At 32.3% G+C, this 24,546-nt stretch overlaps 1 protein-coding gene across 1 annotated transcript in view; it reads left to right on the top strand.

Moving 5' to 3' along the window:
- The window catches only part of LOC145246569 (gonadotropin-releasing hormone receptor-like), a 114,093-nt gene that overhangs the window by 42,689 nt on the left and 46,858 nt on the right, over window positions 1-24,546 (top strand). Inside the window, exon 3 of the mRNA XM_080108175.1 lies at window positions 18,323-18,611. Within this exon, the coding sequence (XP_079964301.1) occupies window positions 18,323-18,611 (289 nt within the window). The remainder of the gene's footprint in view (window positions 1-18,322; window positions 18,612-24,546) is intronic.

Below are 24,546 nucleotides of genomic sequence, written 5' to 3'. Positions count from 1 at the left end.
CCACAATACATTTTAAGCGACATTGCATTGTAGAGAACCTACTGTTAAAATTATAAAAATATTTTCATATACTGACTTGGATTAAAGTTTAAAATGCAAAATCGTGTCTCATGGCTCAAATATGTTCTAAACAGAAACATTTATTTCGAACGTGCCCTTGTCATATGAAAGAATCTATTGTTGATTTTATATACCTAGCTTTTCGGCTTGTGCGGTAATAAAACTTTTAATAAAGACTAATTATCGATTATCTTTTACTGATACTTATCGGAGACATTCCGATATAAAACCTATTCAAAACATCAAAATATATAAAGTAGAGTAATGTGATTTATAAAAAGAATTGGCTCAGATTTTTAGGAGTCCATAGGGAACGAACTCACACATACAGACATTTTTTTTTATATAAGAATAGATATATTTTTCTTACATAGTAGTCACCACTTGTAAAGGCCCGATGACCACTCGAAGTTAAGTTAGTCACTGAGATAACAGCATATGCATATTTAATGGTCGAAATAGGGTAGAAATCGATTACTTAGGGGAGGCTAAGCAGGAACTTTATTACATTAGACTTGAAGACAACCATAATGTAGTCAGCTGGAACAGATTCCTACATGTGGGCAGTTCTAGGAAATAAGCTGCTTTACATATAGATTTAGGGATAAATAGAGAGTGATGAAACGGCTGATAGTGGTGGCAAACAGATGAGTATTTTTTTTAAGTTTAGCAAGGGGGGCATACATGATACTCATAACGATAGAACACACAGACTCGCGATGTCTGTGCTGTGGGGAAAATAGCAATCTAAATCTAACGTAAACAAACCAAACTAACATGTTATTTTACCATTTTACGATCCAGTAGTAATTTTCTTTGTTTAGAATGAAGAAACATCTTTAAATACGATTTCAAACGTAAACATGATACACTTACCTGGGTTGGATTTCTTTAATGCGAAAGTAAATTGTGACAGACAAACAAATTAACCAACGGAGCGACGAACCTTTCGACAGTTATGAGTAGACGCACCTAGAGTAACAATTTCCAAAGTATGCGTGACCAACTGATTGACGGACAGAGTCTCTCATAGAAATTGTTGAACGCGTCCAAAATATCGTAATGCTCGTAAATCCAAGTGTAACATACCGACGTAACAATTAACAGACGAACATACAGGATTGAATGATACAATTGTCGCCCTAGGAAAGACGACATGATTCCATTTCCGTTTGATGAAAACTGTTGATTTTTTCAAGCCATATACTAGGAGTCTGGGTGTGTACAAATCACAAGAGCGATAGGAGTATTCTATAATGTATAAAAGTGACATAATGTTAAACGAACCAGATCGTAAAAACAACGCTGTAAAACACATACTATCTACCGATCAAGTTATAACAACAGGACCATTGCCATCACCCTCAAACTGAATCGCCGAATTGCGACGAATAAAAGACCTGCTCGGAGTCATAAAAACAAAGTTTTCCGCCATGGTTATGGTCTTTGGGGTGGTTTCAAATAAAGGCCACATGATGTCACCTTACATCTTCGAAGTCGGCTTGAAAATCAACACCAAAGAGTACCTAGATGTGTTGAAGAGTGTGGTGATCGCCTGGTGCAATCAGGTGGCCGCTGCCAGACCTTGGATGTGGAAGCAAAACTCGGCGCTGGTCAACAAGTAAAAAGAGACCCAGGCTTCAAAAGGAGTGCTATGAGTTTGTACCCTTCTCTCACTGGCCCCTTTTTTCTTTAGACCTGAACCCGCTGGACTACTTCGTTTGGTCATACGTCGAGAACATCACCAACATGACCTCCCACAATACCAAAGCCAGCCTGATCGCCGCTATCCACCGTGTATTCGCCAAGCTCTTGTGGAAAAGGAATTTTCCCATCTCTGGACTCGTATTTTGGCGGTGATTGAAGCCGAAGGCAGCGACATTAAATAGATGTCACCTCTACTACATAATTAAGATACATGAATTGTTTTTGTTTTTCTTCAATAAAAATGTTAACATAAAGCTGTAGTGTTGTTTTCTTTAGGGCGACAAATATATCTCATCAACACATCTTATGCAACATGATGAGCGACTGCTCGTCACAACAAAGTATGCAAGTACTTCCATTGGAAGATCTGTGGAGAGATGCAACTTGACAAAAAATCCGAACATTTGGGAACATGGACCACCACCAATACCATCAAACAAAAATGTGACCGTGTTCTATGACAAAGACATACAGGCAGATACATAAAAGACAAGGCCATTAAACCAGATATTGTTATATGGAACAAGCCTGAAAGAACTGCTCTCATTGTTGATGTCACAGTCCCAAATGATTTCGGCCTTAACAGAGCTGAACGGGAAAAGATAACAAAATATCAGGACCTAAAAAATGATCTAAAAACGACATGGTCTCTGAAAGAAATAAACATTATACCGGTTCTGATAGGAGCAACTGGCTTAATAAAAAAGAATCTTCATAAATACTTAGAAGCAATCCCTGGAAGACCAAGCTGTAACGAGATACAAATAGCAGCCATAAAGGGAACAGCATCTATTCTTAAAAGAGCCCTCGGATATAAATTTAAATCATAACAGAATCAAGTGTTAGCTCCAGGAAGGAGCCCCTTGATCTCTTAAAACTTACTGAAGTAAAATACAAAAAAAAGACAAAACGGTATTTTAGTCCAAATTACGATAGCTCTATGAAGTGGTTGATTATAGACGCAAACCCCATCACCAGTGATCAGTGAGTAACTAAAGGAATATCAAGGTTTCAATATCTATCAAGAGTAAGTAAATTGTCTTCTATTGCTACAATCTTTTAGAACTCCCTTGTTATCGAAAGCGAAAATATGAGTGAAGAATAGGAATGGCTGGAAAATCGCTTTCAGGCGTATAACTTTATCTTTTCTCTAATACCAGTTTCTTTTCCAAGTGTCTATGTTTTTGTTAGGACCGTTTGCTCGTCCACCTGTAGGACAATCTGTCACTCTATCACTCTGAAGCTTTAACTAACATCTCAATAACAAAGAAACACATATTAAATAGACGTATTTGACAAATACTAATTATCGTTATTCGATTTGTGTTACAGTGCGCCTGCATTATTTTTGTAGTCATGTCCTCTTTTGTTTTCTTAAATTTAATTTTCTTTTAGATAATCCCATTGGATCAAAAAGGAAATCGCATTTTAATTGGCTTATTTGCTTTGGACTTGAGCCTTATTAAGGAAGTAAAATGTCGAGGCGAACATTTATGCTAAAACCAGTTAAAATGGCATTTTTGATTAAATTTGCATCTAAATACAAAAAGCGAAAAGAGTGAAACGAACGATGAGAATGATAAAACAATAAGGAAGAGGGGGAGATCGGATTTGTCATCATCTGTGCGTTAATCGACGTGTGAATATCCAAATAAAATGAACTTTTTATAATGAAGTTCTGAAATGAACTGGTGAATATTTATAACTTTAATTCGCAATCGGCAATTGCCCACCTTCTTTACCCATCGGCAGTTTTTTTTTTACAAAGGCATCAACACTTATCAAGGCCAAGACACCACTCCAGGATAAGGCTAAAAAAGTGTACAGTAGACAATTGGACAATAAAGTAATCGTTAATAATGGAAATTCGGTAAATTTGTTAGCTTATCTGAAACGGCTTATCAAAAACTTGTTTACGTTAGACTTGAAGGCAACCATATTGTAGTCAGCTAGAAAGCAGGAAAACGGAAGACAATTCCGTAGACGTGCAGTTCTAAGAAAGAAGATTTGTTCATGGAATCTACGTTTAGGTTTAGGCACAGATAAAGAGTGAGGGGAATTATTGATAGTGTTTTCTGCTAGACAAGTGTTTCTTGTGAAAGTTTGGCGAGGGGGAACCATAGATTGGAGCTCAGTCGAGCACTTGCCATGAAAATAACGATAAAGTAGAGATAAACTCGCAACAACTTTTCTGTGAGAAAGAGGTTGCAGGAAAGAGAAAAGGACATCTCCTACGAGGCTTCGAAGTCTATGTTGAACTCTATTAAGGCAGGACAAGTCCTTTCTAGCAGCTCCTGCCCAGATGTGGAAACAGTACTTCATCCTTGGGCGTACCTGGCTCTTATATAGATAGAAAATTGAATCAGCAGTGATATATCTACTGGATCCATAGAAGGATCCCACCATTTTTTTAGCGGTCTTCCGATCAAGATGAACGAACCATGACACATATTACGTAGCACCTAAAAAGTGATAAAAAAACACAAAATTGAACGAATAAAAATTGATGCTGACATCATAGTTAATTTAATAACGTATTTCCCGTTGGGTCATTATAAATTAGTACATTAATATCCGTATTTAATACTGATCTTGAAACTTATATTCTCGACACTGGAACTTTCTTACATAGTATACTTTTCTCTGCTGACATCATAGTTAATTTAATAACTTATTTCCCGTTGGGTCATTATAAATTAGTACATTAATGTCCGTATTTAATACTGATCTTGGAACTTATATTCTCGAAACTGGAACTTTCTTACATTGTATACTTTTCTCTTCTGACATCATAGTTAATTTCATAACCTATTTCCCGCTGGGTCATTATAAATTAGTACATTAATATCCGTATGTAATACTGATCTTGGAACTTATATTCTCGCCACTGGAAATTTCTTACGTAGTATACTTTTCTCTGCTGACATCATAGTTAATATAGTAACTTATTTGCAACTACGTCTATATAATTTTGTAGATTCATACCCGCACTGATTACTGATCTCGGAAATAACTTTCTCACTACTGGAACTTTATTGTGAAGTATAATCCTCTCTAATAATACCGTATTCATTGCAACATCGTGTGTTCTCCTACATATGTATATCACAGAAGACTTTCTGCGTGTCATGTTTTCAATATTGTTCTGGAAGACAGCGTCCTCGCAACTGGATTAGTATAGAAATGAATGACAAATGTTCTCTCTTGATTCAATGCACGTGCCAATCACGGGGGCATATTACTGAACATGCCTTTCTCTGTTGGCACGAACGTGTTGCATGTAATGCTTGATATTCGTTGCTTAGTAGACTGTCCTTCGATATTAACGTTTTCCATAGTCATCTCCAAAACAACACGTCCTCAACTGGAACTTTATTACATGTAAGGCGCTTCTCAGTTGACGCCATAGTCAAATACAACCACGCGTTTAAGACTAGCTCTTCGTCACGAGGGAAAAATTTCTACATCAACAACACCGTTTTCAATGCTGATCTCGGTAATAATATGCTGGAACATTCTCATATGGTATACTTGTATCCCATGACACCGTTTTCAACTAATATAAGCTTTCGGAATACTAGAACACTTTTTAGAATGTCCTATAAATTAAAAATAATAAAATATCCGCCTGATGTACGTACGTGTGACGGAGAGAAAATACATTTTAAAATTCCGGTAAAATAATTAAGTAGTTTTAGTTTTAAATACGAAACTCAGTTCTTATGGATAATCTATATGCGACTGTCTCGAAACGTTAATTTGATAACAGTCTCAAGAAAGAGGAGGGTTTACCCTATAATATTCAAACTTGGCAGATTATTGTTGGAAAGCCCACGAATTCTAATTAATCGCCTGAAACTAATTTTCTTTAAAAGAATTATTTACTCAATTTACTTTACAGATGCATACTTCATACAGAATTTTATTTCATTTCTTAAAGGGGGGGATTCTACTGGAGAAAAGCATATAATTATAAAAGAAAACTATAAGCAATATTCTGTTTAAGGTCACTATTTAATTTCGTCCTTACAATGACAACATTTAATACAAGGTCGATTTTTAATACGAAGCAAATCCAACGCTCTAAAATTTGTATGCAAGATTTGGACATAGAAGTCAAAATATTTCAGTCTAAAATGATTTCTGCCTTACTGAACTGATTCCACATCGGAAGAGATACTGCACTTTGCTCCTAGGTAAAAAGGAAAAAAGGCGAAGTTATTAAAGTAATTCTAAAAGGCTATTCGACATTTGCTATACTCTCTATGTCTCTAGGTAGCTGCTCACTTAAGTCACATTAAAAAACCGATATGGCATGCGTGCCTATCTTCTATTTTAACGATGCTTACGTTAGGATCAAATTGCAGTATCTGTTTCCATAATACTCTTCATCTTTTGTGTCCTAGGTCACTGGAAAAAATCCTTCTCAACTGAGAGAATTTTATTTTTTCCCATACAAAATGCCATTTTGAGTAAGCTGGATTTCCCCCACATTTAAAACCAACCTTGTGTATAACTCTGTCCCGGAAAGGCAAGTAAATAGGATGCTTCTGTTATAAACAATTCTGTTTGATTTTAAACAATTGCACGTTCTCCATTTTCAATTTTATAATCTTGTAGAAAAAGTGATAATTATATATATATATATATAATTATCATTTTATATATATAATTATATATATTATATATATATATATATATATATATATATATATATATATATATATATATACAGGGTGTGTTAGTGGAATTTAGAATTATCAAATCGAAATAAAACGAGCGTAGCAACTAGTAGAAACAAAATTTACATGTATATTTTTAAACAAATGTTGTTCAAGAATAGTAACTATTCGAAGTGTCCGCCTTCTACATCAATCACTTGTAGGACTTGACGAGGTAGTCCTCCGACGTATTGTTCCGGGCTGTCATGATGGACTGCTTCAAGGCATCAACACTGCTGGGAAAATTCTTGCAGACCTTTGCCTCCACAACGATCCAAACAGATTAGTCAAGGACATTTAGGTCAGGTGAACAGGATAGCCAGATAGCGGTTGGCACAAACCTCTAAAAAGTTGTTGGCAAAGAAATTTTGGACTTCGTTAGCATTATGACACGGTGCAGAGTCCTGGATGAAGACATAATTGTTCTCTGGATAACAGGCCTTCAAAAGTGGTAGGACACGGTATAGGAGGAGGCTGTAATATTCCTTGACACCAATCTTTTCATCTTGTTGAAAAAATGCAGAAAAACGTCTGAGGCCACAAGGCCAAAAGCCATTACTTTGACCGAGTGTTTGGTCCTCATGCTGGTAGTTCAAATCATGCCATCATTGCAGTCGACCGTTGATACATTCTCATTATTCTTTAGCCAACACAGGACAGGATTTCTTTCTGAGTCTTTGTGGGGAGGTACCTGACAACTAGGAATGCATCCCCAAGTTCTTCTTGACAACCCTGCGAATGGTCCCCTCGCTTACGCTTTTGTATTTGGCGACCTTCCGCATTGAGACTGTTGGGTCCTGTTTGATTGTGGCCTCCACGTCCTTCATGAAGGCCTGTGTCCGTTTTTTGTTGGCTGAAGGGGGAGCCGGAGACCCCTCGATGTTGCCTTACCTTAAATTCGGTCCTGACGTTGTGGAATGTTGCCAACAGTACTCCACCGATGGCAGCAATGTCCTTTGGGCGAAGAAGATTCAGCACTCTCTGATTTTTTGTTATTTCTGATGGCATTTATCGTCCGATTGAAACGAACTGTGGCTTAAACGACAGCTGACAAACGTCTATCTAAAAATAAAGGAAATAAAGCTCGCATTAATCTGTTGGCGGGAAATTTGAGGTCAAAGTCGATTCTAAATTTCGCTTATGCACTGTGTTATATATATATATATATATATATATATATATATATATATATATATATATATATATATATATATAAAGTAAGGTTAACAAAAAATTTGTTGTTGTTTTATATTTTTAGATTCGAATAGAAAATATCTCAGTTGAAACAAAAATTTATTAATCGAAATAAGCACCATTACAATTAACAGACTTTTGTCAACGACAATACAAGCGTGTTTACGCTAGTAACGTGAAACCCTTGCATTCTTGTGGCAATGAAGACGCTGAGGGCGTTTTTGATATCGCTTAAATTTTTAGAAGCATTTTTTTACACAGAAGGTATTGCTATACATGAAAAAGTGAGAGATCGAGATTATTGCGGATGAAGCGGTATTTTTTTAGCTCAATTAGTTCAACTTCTGCTGGACCGGTTTTACAACGTGTGGTCGGGCATTGTTGTGAAGTAGAATTGAAAGTTTTCTATTGACTTAGGATGAGTGTTGTTGTCGAAGTTTCTGATGCATTTCATTGCTTTGTTGACAGTACTTCTCCGCCGTAATGGTTTCGCCTGCATTCAAAAACTTTCATGGATGAGACCGGTTGCAGACCACCAAATAGGCAGTATGACTTTCTGCTGGTGCAACTCTGGCTTCGGAAATGTCGTAGAGCTTCGTCGGCGTCTAACCAGTGAGCTGGGTGTCGCCGGTTGTCAAAAAGAACCCACTTTCCATTGCAGCCACAATACGGCCGAAAAACTGGTTGATCTTGTTCCGTAAAAGAAGGGAAGATGACACTCCATAATGACGTTTCAGTTGGTTGCTGATAATTCAGCAGCTTTTTAGCAGATTTAGAGTCACCACTTATCAAGACCGTAAAGCCACTCAATGATAAGGGTTAATGAATGTAAGTTGATAGTGTATCAATCATTAGTGGTGTAAATTTGGTAGAATTTGATTATTTATAGGAACGACTTAACAGAACTTGTTTACATTGGATTTGAAGGCTATTATGTTGTATTCAACCGGGAAGCAGACCAGCGGAACAATTTTCCACAGGTGGGCAGTTCTGGGAAAGAAGCTTTGTTCATGGAATTCACGTTTAGATTTAGGCAAGATGGAGAGTGGAGGGTCACTCGTTTATAATGGTTGTAGCTAGTCGTGTGTTTTTGTGAAAGTTTGGCAAGGAAGAACTATAGATCGGTGTTGCCATGGAAACAATGATAGCGCAGAGACAGATTTGCAATGTCTCTTCTGTGGGAAACTAATTACAGGGAAGAGAAAATGGCATCACCTACTAGGAGTTCGAAGCCGATTTTTAATTCTATCAAAGCTTGCTAGGGCGCGCCGAGCAGCTCCTGTCCAGATGTGAAAACAGTACTTCATTTTCGAGCGTACCTGGCTCTTATACAGATAGAGAATGGTATCTTCACTGAGATACCTGCCGAGGCGGTAGAGTGATTCAACCATTTAAATTAATCTATCACTTAAAATATTTAATTTAATATTAGCATCCATTAATTATACTGAAACATTAAACACATTTGTGTTTACGACATATGCGTCGTTGGTAAACTGGTTTAATTTAACATCATTTGTTGAATAAAACGTTTATCCCGTTTGGCCAATTGACTAGTGATTTGCATATATATATACATATATATATATATGTGTGTGTGTGTGTGTGTGTGTGTGTGTGTGTGTGTGTGTGTGTGTGTGTCTGTGTGTAGTAGAAATTTAGAAGGCTATCACAATGCGAGTAATGAGATATAGTCGTTGTTGGTGAAAGGAGACGAGAGACAATTGGCAATTTACAAATCAATAAGTACATACATATATGTTTATATATACATATATTTATTCAGTTGTATTAGGTACAAACGTATTGCTTGTTATGTCTCCGACGATATCCATTATTAATTTCGGAAAAAATTCCCTTTTCAAATGATAAACGTGACATATCGCTTCAAAGCATTTGTAAATCACCACTTGTTCTCGTCTCCTTTCACCAACAACGACTATATCTCATTCCTTGCATTGTGATAGCCTTCTACATCTCTAATACACACATATCCCACACAATGTTTCAAGCAAACTACATATCAATCATATATATATATATAAATGCAACTTTGTGTGTGTAAGTTCGTTCCTTATAGACAACGAAACGGCTCACCAGATTTTCTTTAAAATTTACGAAACTTTAGTATATACGTCTGAGTAATACCCCCAATAATTACCCATAATCGATAATAGAAACCGTTATTTTAATTTATCTATCACCGGTAAAGCCATTTTTAAATGTTGCCGCTTGGCAACAATGGTAGAACAACGGGCCGTGAAAATTCTACTTTGGGTAATTTGATCGCGTGTTTTTTTTTCTTTTTGGAGGTGGAGTTGTTTTGTTGTTTTTTTTTTTGTTGTTGTTTTTTTGTTTGTTTTTTGCATTATGTAGTTAGTAAGTCCAAGCTTCGCACATATATTTCTTAATGTTCTTATTTCGTTAACTAGAAAAAAGATTATATAAAATAATTTTATAAAATAAAAAGTAGGCTCTCTAGAGTGCAATGTAGAATAACATATATTTACTGCATGAAGGAATGTGAAGCTTCCTCCCGGGTGATTTCACAGATTTCGATGACAATAAAAATATAGGAGTGTGAAATAATCGTTGATTATCATTAATACCGGGTAAAGTTTGGTCTCCCTTATATGTATATATATATATATATATATATATATATATATATATATATATATATATATATATATATATATAAAGTATAATAAATATAGTAATACATAAATGCACCCTTGCATCTTTTGACTCGTATAAACCAGCATGTTCCGTCATGGATAAGACAAGGGAGGATGGGGTTTGGTAGTCTCCCTCCTTCTGCAGCCTTGGACTCTGCTATTGGCCAGCACTTGGTTGATAACCCGTGCTGTGTCGATAGATATAAAATAGAATGGTTCGAGGTGCTATATAGAGCGAACTCCAGAAACCATTTAAAGATTTTCGAGTCTGTCTCTATTGCGGTGCATAAACCTTCTTTGTGCCGGCAAAAGGAAACATCAAACGCATTGTTTCTCTTTGGGGAACTTTACATTTTTTCTCCGGCTTTTTTTTCTCCCCTCGTTGTGCCAATATTTTAATCGTTTTTAAACGTTAATAAACTTATTTTAGTGTCCCCGTACTTTTGACACATTCAATAGTTCCCCTTTAGAACTCTTTATTTTCGACATAATATTATTTTTTACGCTATCGATTTTTTCTTGATGAGATGATAGCAGAAAGAGCTCTTGAGAAACCGCCGCCTATTTTATTTAAATTTATATATATATATATATATATACATATATATATATATATATATATATATTTATAAAGTAATAGGGTTCGTGTATTTCTGTCTGTGTGTACAGCTCTCCATCATCAACGAAATATAAAGGAGGTAAGAGGGTAGATCTCTCCTGGTAGAGAAACATTAGAACCCATTTTAGGATGTTTCTGTTATAGGAGACATAAGAATCTTTGCCTAATTTCTTTATATACTAGTCTACAAACCACCCCCATATCGAATGACTTATGCTCATTTGCATATCACATTATATTAAATCTCTTTAACTAATTACCTCGACCTTATTACATATTGGAAATATTCTAATCATTTCAACTGTACTATTTACAAAATCTATTTAACATTTAATTATTTAATATATTTTCATTTAATTTTATATCTGATTTATTTCACTTTACGTATATTATCAAAACAATTCATTGGCGAGGAAAGCTTTATGTTTTGGGATTGTATTGAAAATGTAATGGAAATTTCAATTTCGTTCCGTTTTAATCGTTTATATTTTACTTGCCAATATAATTGAAAGAATACAATTCAACTATCGTAATTTTAAAAAAGAAATAATTTTATTTTTAAATGAAAAAAATCAATTTAGTAAAATAATTGTATTAAACACCCCCAGCCTTGTCAGCAAACCTGTAAACCTATAAAAGTTAACATTTCGAATGTAAACAGTGATTTTTCGATTTTGTTAGCGCTTGCCGCCATTAAAGACAATTAAAACGGAACTAACTTTATTTCCATTCTATTTTTTAAACAACCCCCAAAACATAACGCTCTCTTCCAGTTATAGCCAATTTTTTTTAATTAAATAAAACAGGTCAAAATAAACAGATAAGCGCATTTTCTTTTACATTTTTCTTACAACCATTGTCATTTAACCAACTGCAGGATACCGTTACTTTTGTGGGGTTGTTTTGAAAATGGCACGGAGATTATAATTTCGTTCCAATTTAATCTTTCTGGTCGAGCCTATTTCGAAAGCCTGTCTTATCATAGATTTGAACTACAAATAATTTATTACATTTTGATTATTACTATCTTAAGACTTAAAGCTTATATTTATTTCATTTTTCTATTTATATATTGAATTAGTTATTTCCAGTCTTATTTAAACTTAGTGCTTTCTTTAAACCGGATGAACCTTTTATAAAAATATGAGTTTAACGTAAAGAACACGAACAAGGTTTTATTCAACTGAATTTCTTCCAGTTTACTTACAAAATATACAAATTTAAAAGAGATATAAATAATAAAATAAAAAGGTTATGTAATTTAAAAGAAATACACGTACTCACAAAAGCAGAAATTTTTTTACACATTTTTTTCTTTAAAACCATAACAATGAGACTAACAATTACCTAGATCTTAGTAATTATTTGTTTTAATAGAACTGTTTTAATTGTACTGTTTACTTAGTTAACCTAAGTTGGTATCACATTTATTTTACATTTACTTTTTTTTTAATTATTACTTTTAGACTGTGACGTTTACACCCGGAAGTAATGAGTCACACGTAGGTCGCTTTTATTCATTCCTTTTGGTCAAGATCAAAGTGTAGTATCTGTTCCTCAGATGCTGCACTTCATTTTCTTGTTCTCTTTCGGTGGAGGAGAAATCCTTCACGACTGAGACAATTTTTATTTTTGTACCTTTTCTCCACGTTAAAAAACGACCCTGGTGTCTAACTCTGTCCCGTGGGGAGGCATAGTAAATAGGTACAATATAATTGTTTATAATTGTACTATTCAGAAATATTATTTATAGTTCGTCCATTTCAGTTAGTATACATTTCCTTTACGCTTAATTAATTTACAATCATTAATATCGTAAAACAATTCCGTTTAAAACCGAAATTATGCCACCCAAACGAAGTAGAAACGAAAGTGAGGAAGAAAGAATGGAAAGATTGGAAGCTAATAGACTAAGAGTTGCTGCAATTCGCTCCAATGAAAACAATTCAGATAGAGAAAGACGTCTAGAACTTAACAGGATACGTCAAAGAGAAAGGAGAGCAAGACTGTCAGATTTGGAAAGAGAAACCCAACGTGAAGCTAACAGAACTAGACATGCTGTAAGGCGGTTAAATTCATCACAAGATGAAATTCAAGAAAGGCAAAGATATGCACTGGAAAGAGAAGCAATATTACGATCGAATGAATTATATGAGGTAAGTAGACGTACACAAGGTCAGTTGAGAGTGGCTCAACGACATCAGAATGAATCGGAAACCCAACGAAGCTTTCGCCTATACCAAGGGCAACAACGAGAGGCTGCATGGAGAGAGAGTATGACTGCCCCAGCAATTGACAGAAAACGAGGCAGCTAGACAACGAATGACTGCTTTGAGACACCATGAAATAGAACACTGCAATAGAAAAGGATTGCTCTACAACAAAAATGACTCTCTCACTACAGCTGATATAGGAAAAATGGACAAAGTATGTCAACATTGCTCAGCTGTAAAATTTAAAGGAGAAACCCCTGGTTGTTGTTGTTCTTCTGGCAAAGTTGTGCTTGATAGCTTTCCACCACTGCCTCAGTTGCTTCAAGATTTGCTCTCCGGCAATGGTCCCATCTCTAAAGATTTTCTGCAAAATCTACGCAGTTATAACAATTGTTTTGCAATGACATCATTTGGTCACAAAATTGCGGCAGTACATGGGTGGAATCCTTCTTTTAGAATTCGAGGCCAGGTTTGCCACCAGATTGGGAGTCTTTTACCACCTGAAGATGAAACAGCAAAGTTTATTCAAGTCTACTTCTTGGATAGTCTGGAAGAGGAACTACATAATCGGGGACGTGACAGTAGACTCAATAGAGACATTCTCCAAAGTCTGACTGAATTTTTACATGAGAACAACAGCTTTATTTGTCAGCTGAAAACAACAAAGGAGAGGATTGAAGAAGAACACTTGGTAGAACATAAAGTTGTCATAAGGGAAGACCGAAGGCCGCAAGAAGAGCATCCACGGCGATTCAATGCTCCAACAACAATGTATGAGATTGGAATATTAATGGAGAATGAACCAACAGCTAACCGGGATATTGTCTTGCGTTTTAGAAATGATACATTAAAATGGATCTCCGAACTACATCCCCTCTACGATACTTTAATGTACCCGTTAATGTACCCCTATGGTTCTCCATCTTACAACATCTATATGAAGGCATCCAATGGGCGAAAAGTTACCCAACAGCAATTTTATTCGTACCATTTAATGACTCGGCCTGGAAACTATTATCTCTGGTATCGAAGGCTATTTCAACAATGGCTGGTGGATGTGTACTGCAAGATTGAAACAGAACGTTTACAGTTCCTGAGGCGTGAGCAACAGACCCTGAGAGCTGACAATTATAGCAACTTGAGAGATTCAATTCTTAGGGAGGATGGGAATCCAGAACAGTTTGGTCAACGAGTTGTACTTCCGGCAACTTATACAGGAGGCCCTCGATACATGTTTGAGCGTCAAAGTGATGCCATGGCATATGTTCGGCGAATGGGCCGAGCCGACCTCTTCATCACGTTCACAACAAATCCAAAGTGGACAGAAATTACAGAAAATTGTCTTCAAGGGCAAGACCCTCAGGATCGTCCAGATATTGTTGCCAGGGTTTTCAGGCAGAAGCTAAAAAAGTTACTTGAATTTATTAAAAAGGGAGGATTTGGCAGGTTGAGGGCTTTCCTGTACAGTATTGAATATCAAAAAAGAGGACTGCCGCATGCACACATCCTCACCTGGCAGGCCCCAGAGGACAAACTTCTACCAGAAAAAAATGGATCTCTGCATATCTGATCTTCATGCTAAAGTGATGGCACATATGGTGCATGGACCTTATGGACCATTTAATCCAAATTGTCCATGTATGATTGACAACAAATGTTCCAAAAAATACCCAAAAGAATTTCTTCAGTGTACCGAGCAAGGCCAAGACTCTTACCCCAAGTACAGGCGAAGAAAACCAGAAGATGGAGGCCAGACTGGTACAATAAGGATGAAGAGAAATGGTCGGTATGTTAATCAAGAAATAACAAACCAGTGGATTGTTCCGTACAACAAGGTCCTCCTTCAGCAGTTCAACGCTCACATTAACGTAGAAATTTGCAGCTCGATCCAAAGCATCAAATATGTCCTCAAATACGTGAATAAAGGATGTGATCAAGCAGTGTTTGAACTACAAAGAATTGATGGAGCAGCTAACCAACAAGGCCAAGTACAGTCACATTGTGGATGAGATCCAGCAGTTCCAGAATGCAAGGTATGTCGGCAGTTCAGAGGCGGCCTGGAGGATATTGGAACATCCCATCCATGAACATTTCCCCCCAATTGTACAACTTTCTGTTCATCTTGAAAATGGGCAGCGTGTCATGTTCTCAGCTGATACTGCTCTGGAACGAGCCCAAGGTCCACCGCCTGCCACAACTTTGACAGCATTTTTTCAACTCTGCCATGAGGATGACTTTGCAAGGGGTCTCAAATACGTAGAAGTCCCTGAGTTTTACACTTGGAACAAATCGACAAAGAAATGGATGAGAAGAATGCGTGGGGTACAAGTTGAAGGTACTGAAAATGATGATGTATGGAAGGCACCATGCATTGGGAGAATCTACACGATTAGTCCAAAAGCAGGGGAGTGTTATTTCTTACGCCTGTTGCTCAATGAGGTTGCTGGTCCAACTTCATTTCAAAATTTGCGAGCATACAATGGTCAGGTGTTTGAAACATACAGAGCAGCGTGCCTTGCTCGAGGCCTTCTAGAAAATGACCATCACTTGCATCAAGCAGTAGGAGAGGCAAGTGCCACTCAATCACCTTCAAATTTGCGAAGCCTATTTGTGATAATTTTAACAGCCTGTGAGCCAAGAAATCCTCTTGAGATCTGGATGGCTTTTCGTGATGTAATATCTGAAGACATTCTTCACAGATACAGGCAAGAAGTTAACAATCCAGAAGCAGATTTTAATGAGGACATCTACAATAAAACTCTTTGTCTAATTGAAGAAAAAGTTCTCCTTATGTGCGGTCAACCATTGGCAAGCTATGGATTACCTGCACCAACGCAAGGGAGAGATGAAAGACTCGCGAGAGAGTATCAACGTGAAGTTACTTATAATCTTGAAGAACTTTCCCTACAAGCAGAAAATATGCAAGAAAAACTGACCGATTCTCAAAGAGAAGTTTACAATTCATTCATGGCAATGTTGGAAGCACAAGGTGAAATGAACAAAAACATGATGTTTCTTGATGCTCCAGGTGGTACGGGCAAGACTTTTGTAATCAATTTGATCCTTGCAAAGATTAGATCCATGAGAAAGATTGTGCTTGCAACAGCATTCAGTGGCATTGCTGCTACTCTACTACAAGGTGGCCGCACTCTTCACAGCACTTTTAAAGTACCCTTGGATACTCATCGAATGGATCAGCCAGTTTGCAAAATTACTGGTAACTCAGCCTTGGCAAATGTAATTAGAGACACCTCTGCAATCATTGTAGACGAAGCCCCAATGACGCACAAGAGTGCTTATGAAGTAATTGACCGAACACTGCAAGACATCACAGGAAACAAGAATCCCATGGGTGGCATTCCAACCTTATTTTGCGGTGATTTCCGTCAAATCCTCCCAGTGGTTAAAAATGGCACAAGGGCTAACATTGTCAATGCAAGTTTGAAACAATCCTATCTCTGGAGGCACGTTATAGTGAAGAGACTGACTACTAATATGAGAGCCTATATCTCTGATAACACAGCTGCAGCAGACTTCTCAAAATTGCTTCTCCAAATCGGTAATGGTCAGTTTCCTATCACTTCTTCACCTGACACAATTAAGATTCCAACTGCGCTTGGTAAATGTGTCGGTAATCAGAAGCAACTGAAAGACAAAGTGTACCCAGACCTGCAAAACAATGGAAAATCACCGGATTGGCTTGCTGAGAGGGCTATTATTTCGCCATTAAACAGCAATGTGAATCATTTGAACAATTCAATAATGGATGAATTTCCAGGAGACACAAAGCAATACAAGTCAGTTGATTCGGCTACTAATGAATATGAAGCTGTTCACTACCCTGTGGAGTTTTTAAACTCTTTGGAGATATCTGGAATGCCTCCACACATTTTAAATCTCAAAATTGGATCGCCAATCATGATTCTTCGATCCTTGGAACCGCCAAAAACAACAAACGGAACCAGATGTGTTATCACCAGATTGCACACCAATGTACTTGAGGCCACCATTTCTTGTGGTCCCTACAAAGGCGAAACCGTTCTACTGCCAAGGATCCCCTTAGTTCCATCGGACTCAGAACTTCCATTTATAATTCCGGAGACTCCAATTTCCTGTGAAGGTGTGTTTTGCAATGAGCATAAACAAAAGTCAAGGTCAGACATTTAACACCATTGGCGTAGACTTGACATCAGACTGCTTCAGTCACGGTATGTTCTACGTCTCCATCAGCCGGACAGGAAGTTCAGAAAAACTCTACATTCTGGCTCCAAATCAAAGCAGCAGAAATGTAGTTTACCCTGAGGCTCTTCAGTGAAAAGTTCGAGAAATGGATATGAGGAAAAACTGACATGATCTGATTGTGGTAAGTTTTTAGTATTGAATGTGCAAGATAAAATTTAAGCAAGAGTTGAAAATTACTTCAATGAAAAATTTACTATGTAACATCAAGTAACCTTCCTTTTGATGAAAATGTTTTGTGAAGTTCCTGATTGAATTTCAGTCACTACAAGAGGTAGTTAAAATGTTAATCACCTTATGCAATCGTTGCTCTTACAACATCAACTTACTGGAAAGGTGCCCACAGATTTTGGTACCCGAGTGCGCAACAAAGCTCCGTGCGAAGCACGGGTATCTTTGCTAGTATATATATATATATATATATATATACATATATATATATATATATATATATATATATATATAAGATGAGTGCGTTATATGTGTAGAAATGCACTTCACATTTTAAATCGGTCCCCTAAAATGAGGTTGAGCAGGATTTTACATTCTTGTCTATAGTGTTTGGAAGTCATAGTAATTATAAAGTTGATGGTTTTTTAATATTTTTTCTGTAAATATATATGAGCTCAAAATACTACTTAAAGGTCAAGAATTAAAATAGTCAATGATAAATCTTGACCCAGAAAACAGCAACTTTGCAACCTTTATCAAAAACTTTGCTCTTGACACTCAGGAATAAAATAAGGGGTTGCGAGACGGTTGCCGAAAGGAAACCCGAGGTTCGTCATTCTACTCTTTTTAAATCTATTCTGAAAACGGCATCTAATGAGCGTGTCGTAATTTACCAACGCTGATTTTAAAATCTGTTTTCTCTTTATTGATATTTTTCAGATACACCAGTATCGGCTACGTCTCTGTCGTGCAACAGCGTTAACCACGGCCAGATCCGAACTCACCTGTTCGAGCGTGCCCGGAAGAAGTCCTCGCGAATGAGCGCCGTCATCGTAGCCGCATTCATCCTCTGTTGGACACCTTATTACGTCATCTTCTTGGGTTTTGCCTTTTTCCACTGGGAAAACAGCCGCACTGTCACTTACTTCTTCAGTCTGGGTACATCCAACTGCATGCTTAACCCACTCATCTACGGAGCTTTTACCATTTATAAGGTGCATACTCGCAGGTTAGTTGCAACAGAACCAGCAACCAACTGTACATCTCCTGACTTCACACAGAACATATGTTGCATGTATATTTAGAGCCGATTATGCATGGGTGACAATTGTGTGCAGTTAACGTCTGTTTGCTTTTATATATTTGTTTCACTCTACATATAATGTTATTTTTCTTTCTTTTACTCACCCCAAACAAGGCACGGTGTTATTCGGACGTAAATGGGTTATTATTTAGAACCATATCAACAGGGATACTATGTAGGGAGTTGAGCAGTGAGATGTCAATTTACATTTTTCATTCCATTTTACCCTCCCCTCAAACAAGGCAGAGTGCAACTTTGATGTAGGCGGCTACTCTCGGGGCCATAAGATGCAGGGATACTATGTAGGGAGTTGAGCAGCAAGATGTCCGTTCACATTATATTGAACTTCTGCATGTCAGTACAGTTGGAAAGCAGGAACCCAGAAGGGTGTTCCTATGTCTAGCACTTCTGAGGAAGAAACTACTAGAGTAGAAGACCTTCTTACATCTAGGCATCTCTACTGTATAGGGGTGGGATTTTGCTGCTTGTTTGTTTTGTCGGAGGGATTTTCGTCGAGGGGGTACAAGACATAAACTTCTGCATGTCAGTACAGTCAGGAAAACAGGAAAATCTGGGGGATTCCAAAGGCTAGCAATTCGAGGAAAGACACTCTTAGAGTAGAAGACATATATGAATCTCAACAGTGAACGATTAGGACTTGGCTGCTTGTAATTGATGAGGGGGGCGTGTTCGTCAGAGTACATTCCATTAAAATGCTAGTAAAGCAGAGACAGGGATGCAGCATTGAGGCGATGGGACAGAGGTTTGAGTTTGGTTTATAATGCATGAAGGTTTAGGAATATTTTCGGACTGTGTAAGATGGAGAGGTTAAGAATAGAAGCGCCAGCCCAAATTCGGCAACAATACTCAATGCATGAGTGAATCGTCGCTTTGTAGAGATATAGCATACTCTAAGCTGTGGGTAATTTTAAACAGTTTACCTTTTTTTTAAGCAACCTTCGCTGTGTCTTTAAATGTAGTTGTTCTGATTCATATTGCCTGTGACTGTTAAGACGAGGCGTTCGAATGAAAAGCTTTCAGCGTGTGTATTATTATTCATGGAATCAGTCTTTGAGAAGAGTTCTTGTAATTGTTAAAAGAAGAAACGTTTAGTTCGTTTGTCAACGAAATGTTCAAAAGTCTTAAAGATTAAAATATCCATAATCCTTAGTTGGGTATATTTCATTTCAATCCATAATATGTTCTACATTAACCGCTGGACATATATATATATAAATAGGAACTACATATAAATGGAAATATATATAAATAGGAAATATATATAAATAGGAAATATATATAAATAGGAAATATATATAAATAGAAAATATATATAAATAGGAAATATATATAAATAGGAAATATATATTAATAGGAAATATATATAAATAGGAAATATATATAAATGGAAATATATACCAATAGGAAATATATATAAATAGAAAATATATATAAATAGTAAATATATATTAATAGGAAATATACATTAATAGGAAATATATATAAATAGGAAATATATATTAATAGGAAATATATATAAATAGGAAATATATATAAAAAGGATATATATATTAATAGGAAATATATATAAATAGAAAATATATATAAATAGTAAATATATATTAATAGGAAATATATATAAATAGGAAATATATATTAATAGGAAATATATATAAATAGGAAATATATATAAATAGTAAATATATATTAATAGGAAATATATATAAATAGGAAATATATATTAATAGGAAATATATATAAATAGGAAATATATATAAAAACGACATATATATTAATAGGAAATATATATAAATAGAAAATATATATAAATAGGAAATATATATAAATAGGAAATATATATTAATAGGAAATATATATAAATAGGAAATATATATAAATAGGAAATATATATTAATAGGAAATATATATAAATAGGAAATATATATAAATAAGAAATATATAAAAAAGGAAATATATAGAAATAGGAATATATATAAATAGGAAATATATATGAATAGGAAATATATATAAATAGGAAATATATATAAATAGTAAATATATATAAATAGGAAATATATATAAATAGGAAATATATATAAATAGGAAATATATATAAATAGAAAATATATATTAATAGGAAATATATATTAATAGGAAATATATATTAATAAGAAATATATATAAATAGGAAATATATATAAATGGAAATATATATAAATAGGAAATATATATAAATAGGAAATATATATACATAGGAAATATATATAAATAGAAATATATATAAATAGGAAATATATATTAATAGGAAATATATATTAATAGAAAATATATATAAATAGAAATATATATTATTAGGAAATATATATAAATAGGAAATATATATAAATGAAAATATATAGAAATAGGAAATATATATTAATAGGAAATATATATTAATAGAAAATATATATAAATAAGAAATATATATAAATGGAAATATATCTAAATAGGAAATATATATTAAGAGGAAATATATATAAATAGGAAATATATATAAATAGGAAATATATATTAATAGGAAATATATATAAATGGAAATATATATAAATAGAAAATATATATAAATGGAAATATATATAAATAGGAAATATATATAAATAGGAAATATATATAAATAGGAAATATATATAAATAGGAAATATATATTAATAGAAAATATATATAAATAAGAAATATATATAAATAGGAAATATATATAAATAGGAAATATATATAAATAGGACATATATATAAATAGGAAATATATATAAATAGAAATATATATAAATATTGAAATATATATAAATAGGAAATATATATAAATGGAAATATATATAAATAGGAAGTATATATAAATAGGAAATGTATATAAATAGGACATATATATAAATAGGAAATATATATAAATAGGAAATATATATAAATGGAAATATATATAAATAGGAAATATATATAAAAAGGAAACTATATATAAATTGGAAATATATATAAATGGAAATATATATAAATGGAAATATATCTAAATGAAAATATATATAAATGGAAATATATATAAATATGAAATATATATAAATGGAAATATATATAAATAGGAAATATATATAAATAGGAAATATATATAAATAGGAAATATATATTAATAGGAAATATATATAAATGGAAATATATATAAATAGGATATATATATAAATAGGAAATATATATAAATAGGGAATATATATAAATAGGAAATATATATAAATAGGAAATATATATTAATAGGAAATATATATAAATAGGAAATATATATTAAAAGGACATATATATAAATAGGAAATATATATATAAAAAGGAAATATACATAAATAGGAAATATATATAAATAGGAAATATATATTAATAGGAAATACATATTAATAGGAAATATATATAAATAGAAAATATATATAAATAGGAAATATATATAAATAGGAAATATATATAAAAAGAAAATATATATAAATAGGAAATATATATAAATAGGAAATATACATAAATAGGAAATATATATTAATAGGAAATATATATAAATAGGAAATATATATAAATAGAAAATATATATAAATGGAAATATATATAAATAGGAAATATGTATAAATAGGAAATATATATAAATGGAAATATATATAAATAGGAAATATATATAAATAGGAAATATATATAAATAGGAAATATATATAAATAGAAAAAATATATAAATAGGAAATATATATAAATAGGAAATATATATAAAAAGGAAATATATATATACATAGGAAATATATATAAATAGGAAATATATATAATAGGAAATATATATTAATAGGAAATATATATAAATAGGAAATATATATAAATAGGAAATATATATTAATAGGAAATATATATTAATAGGAAATATATATAAATGGAAATATATATAAATAGGATATATATATTAATAGGAAATATATATAAATGGAAATATATATAAATACGAAATATATATAAATGGAAATATATATAAATAGGAAATATATATAAATGGAAATATATATAAATAGGAAATATATATAAATGGAAATATATATAAATAGGAAATATATATAAATAGGAAATATATATAAATAGGAAATATATATAAATGGAAATATATATAAATGGAAATATATATAAATAGGAAATATATATAAATGGAAATATATATAAATAGGAAATATATATAAATGGAAATATATATAAATAGGAAATATATATAAATGGAAATATATATTAATAGGAAATATATATAAATAGGAAATATATATAAATGGAAATATATATTAATAGGAAATATATATAAATGGAAATATATATAAATAGGAAATATATATAAATGGAAATATATATAAATAGGAAATATATATAAATGGGAATATATATAAATAGGAAATATATATAAATGGAAATATATATAAATAGGATATATATATAAATGGAAATATATATTAATAGGAAATATATATAAATAGGAAATATATATAAATGGAAATATATATTAATAGGAAATATATATAAATAGGAAATATATATTAATAGGGAATATATATAAATAGAAAATATATATTAAAATGAAATATATATAAATTGAAATATATATAAATGCAAATATATATAAATAGGAAATATATATAAATGGAAATATATTTAAATAGGAAATATATATAGATGGAAATATGTATTAATAGGAAATATATATTAATAGGAAATATATATTAATAGGAAATATATATAAATTGGAAATATATATTAATAGGAAATATATATATATAAATGGGAAATATATATTAATATAAATATATATAAATGCAAATATATATAAATAGGAAATATATATAAATGGAAATATATATAAATAGGAAATATATATAAATGGAAATATGTATTAATAGGAAATATATATAAATAGGAAATATATATGAATAGGAAATATATATGAATGGAAATATGTATTAATAGGAAATATATATTAATAGGAAATGTATATAAATGGAAATACGTATTAATAGGAAATATATATAAATAGGAAATATATATAAATAGGAAATATATATAAATGGAAATACGTATTAATAGGAAATATATATAAATAGGAAATATATATAAATAGGAAATATATATTAATAGGAAATATATATTAATAGAAAGTATATATAAATAGGAAATATATATAAATAGGAAATATATATTAATAGGAAATATATATAAATAGGAACTATATATAAATAGGAAATATATATAAACAGGAAATATATATAAATAGGAAATATATATTAATAGGAAATATATATAAATAGGAAATATATATAAATGGAAATATATATAAATAGGAAATATATATTAATAGGAAATATATATAAATAGGACATATGTATTAATAGGAAATATATATAAAAAGGAAATATATATTAATATGAAATATATATATATGTGAAATATATATATAAATGAAAAAATATATATAAATGGAAATATATATAGATGGACATATATATTAATAGGAAATATATATTAATAGGAAATATATATTAAATAGGAAAGATATATAAATGGAAATATATATAAATAGGAAATATATATTAATAGGAAATATATATAAATAGGAAATATATATAAATAGGAAATATATATAAATAGGAAATATATATAAATAGAAAATATATATAAATAGGAAATATATATAAATAGAAAATATATATTAATAGGAAATATATATAAATGGAAATATATATAAATAGGAAATATATATAAATGGAAATATATATAAATAGGAAATATATATAAATAGGAAATATATATAAATGGAAATATATATAAATAGGAAATA

Source organism: Euprymna scolopes, chromosome 24 (assembly GCF_053919585.1).
Source record: "Euprymna scolopes isolate OS-2025 chromosome 24, ASM5391958v1, whole genome shotgun sequence".
Lineage (NCBI taxonomy): Eukaryota > Metazoa > Mollusca > Cephalopoda > Sepiida > Sepiolidae > Euprymna > Euprymna scolopes.
This window is presented reverse-complemented; position numbering and strand designations above follow the sequence as displayed.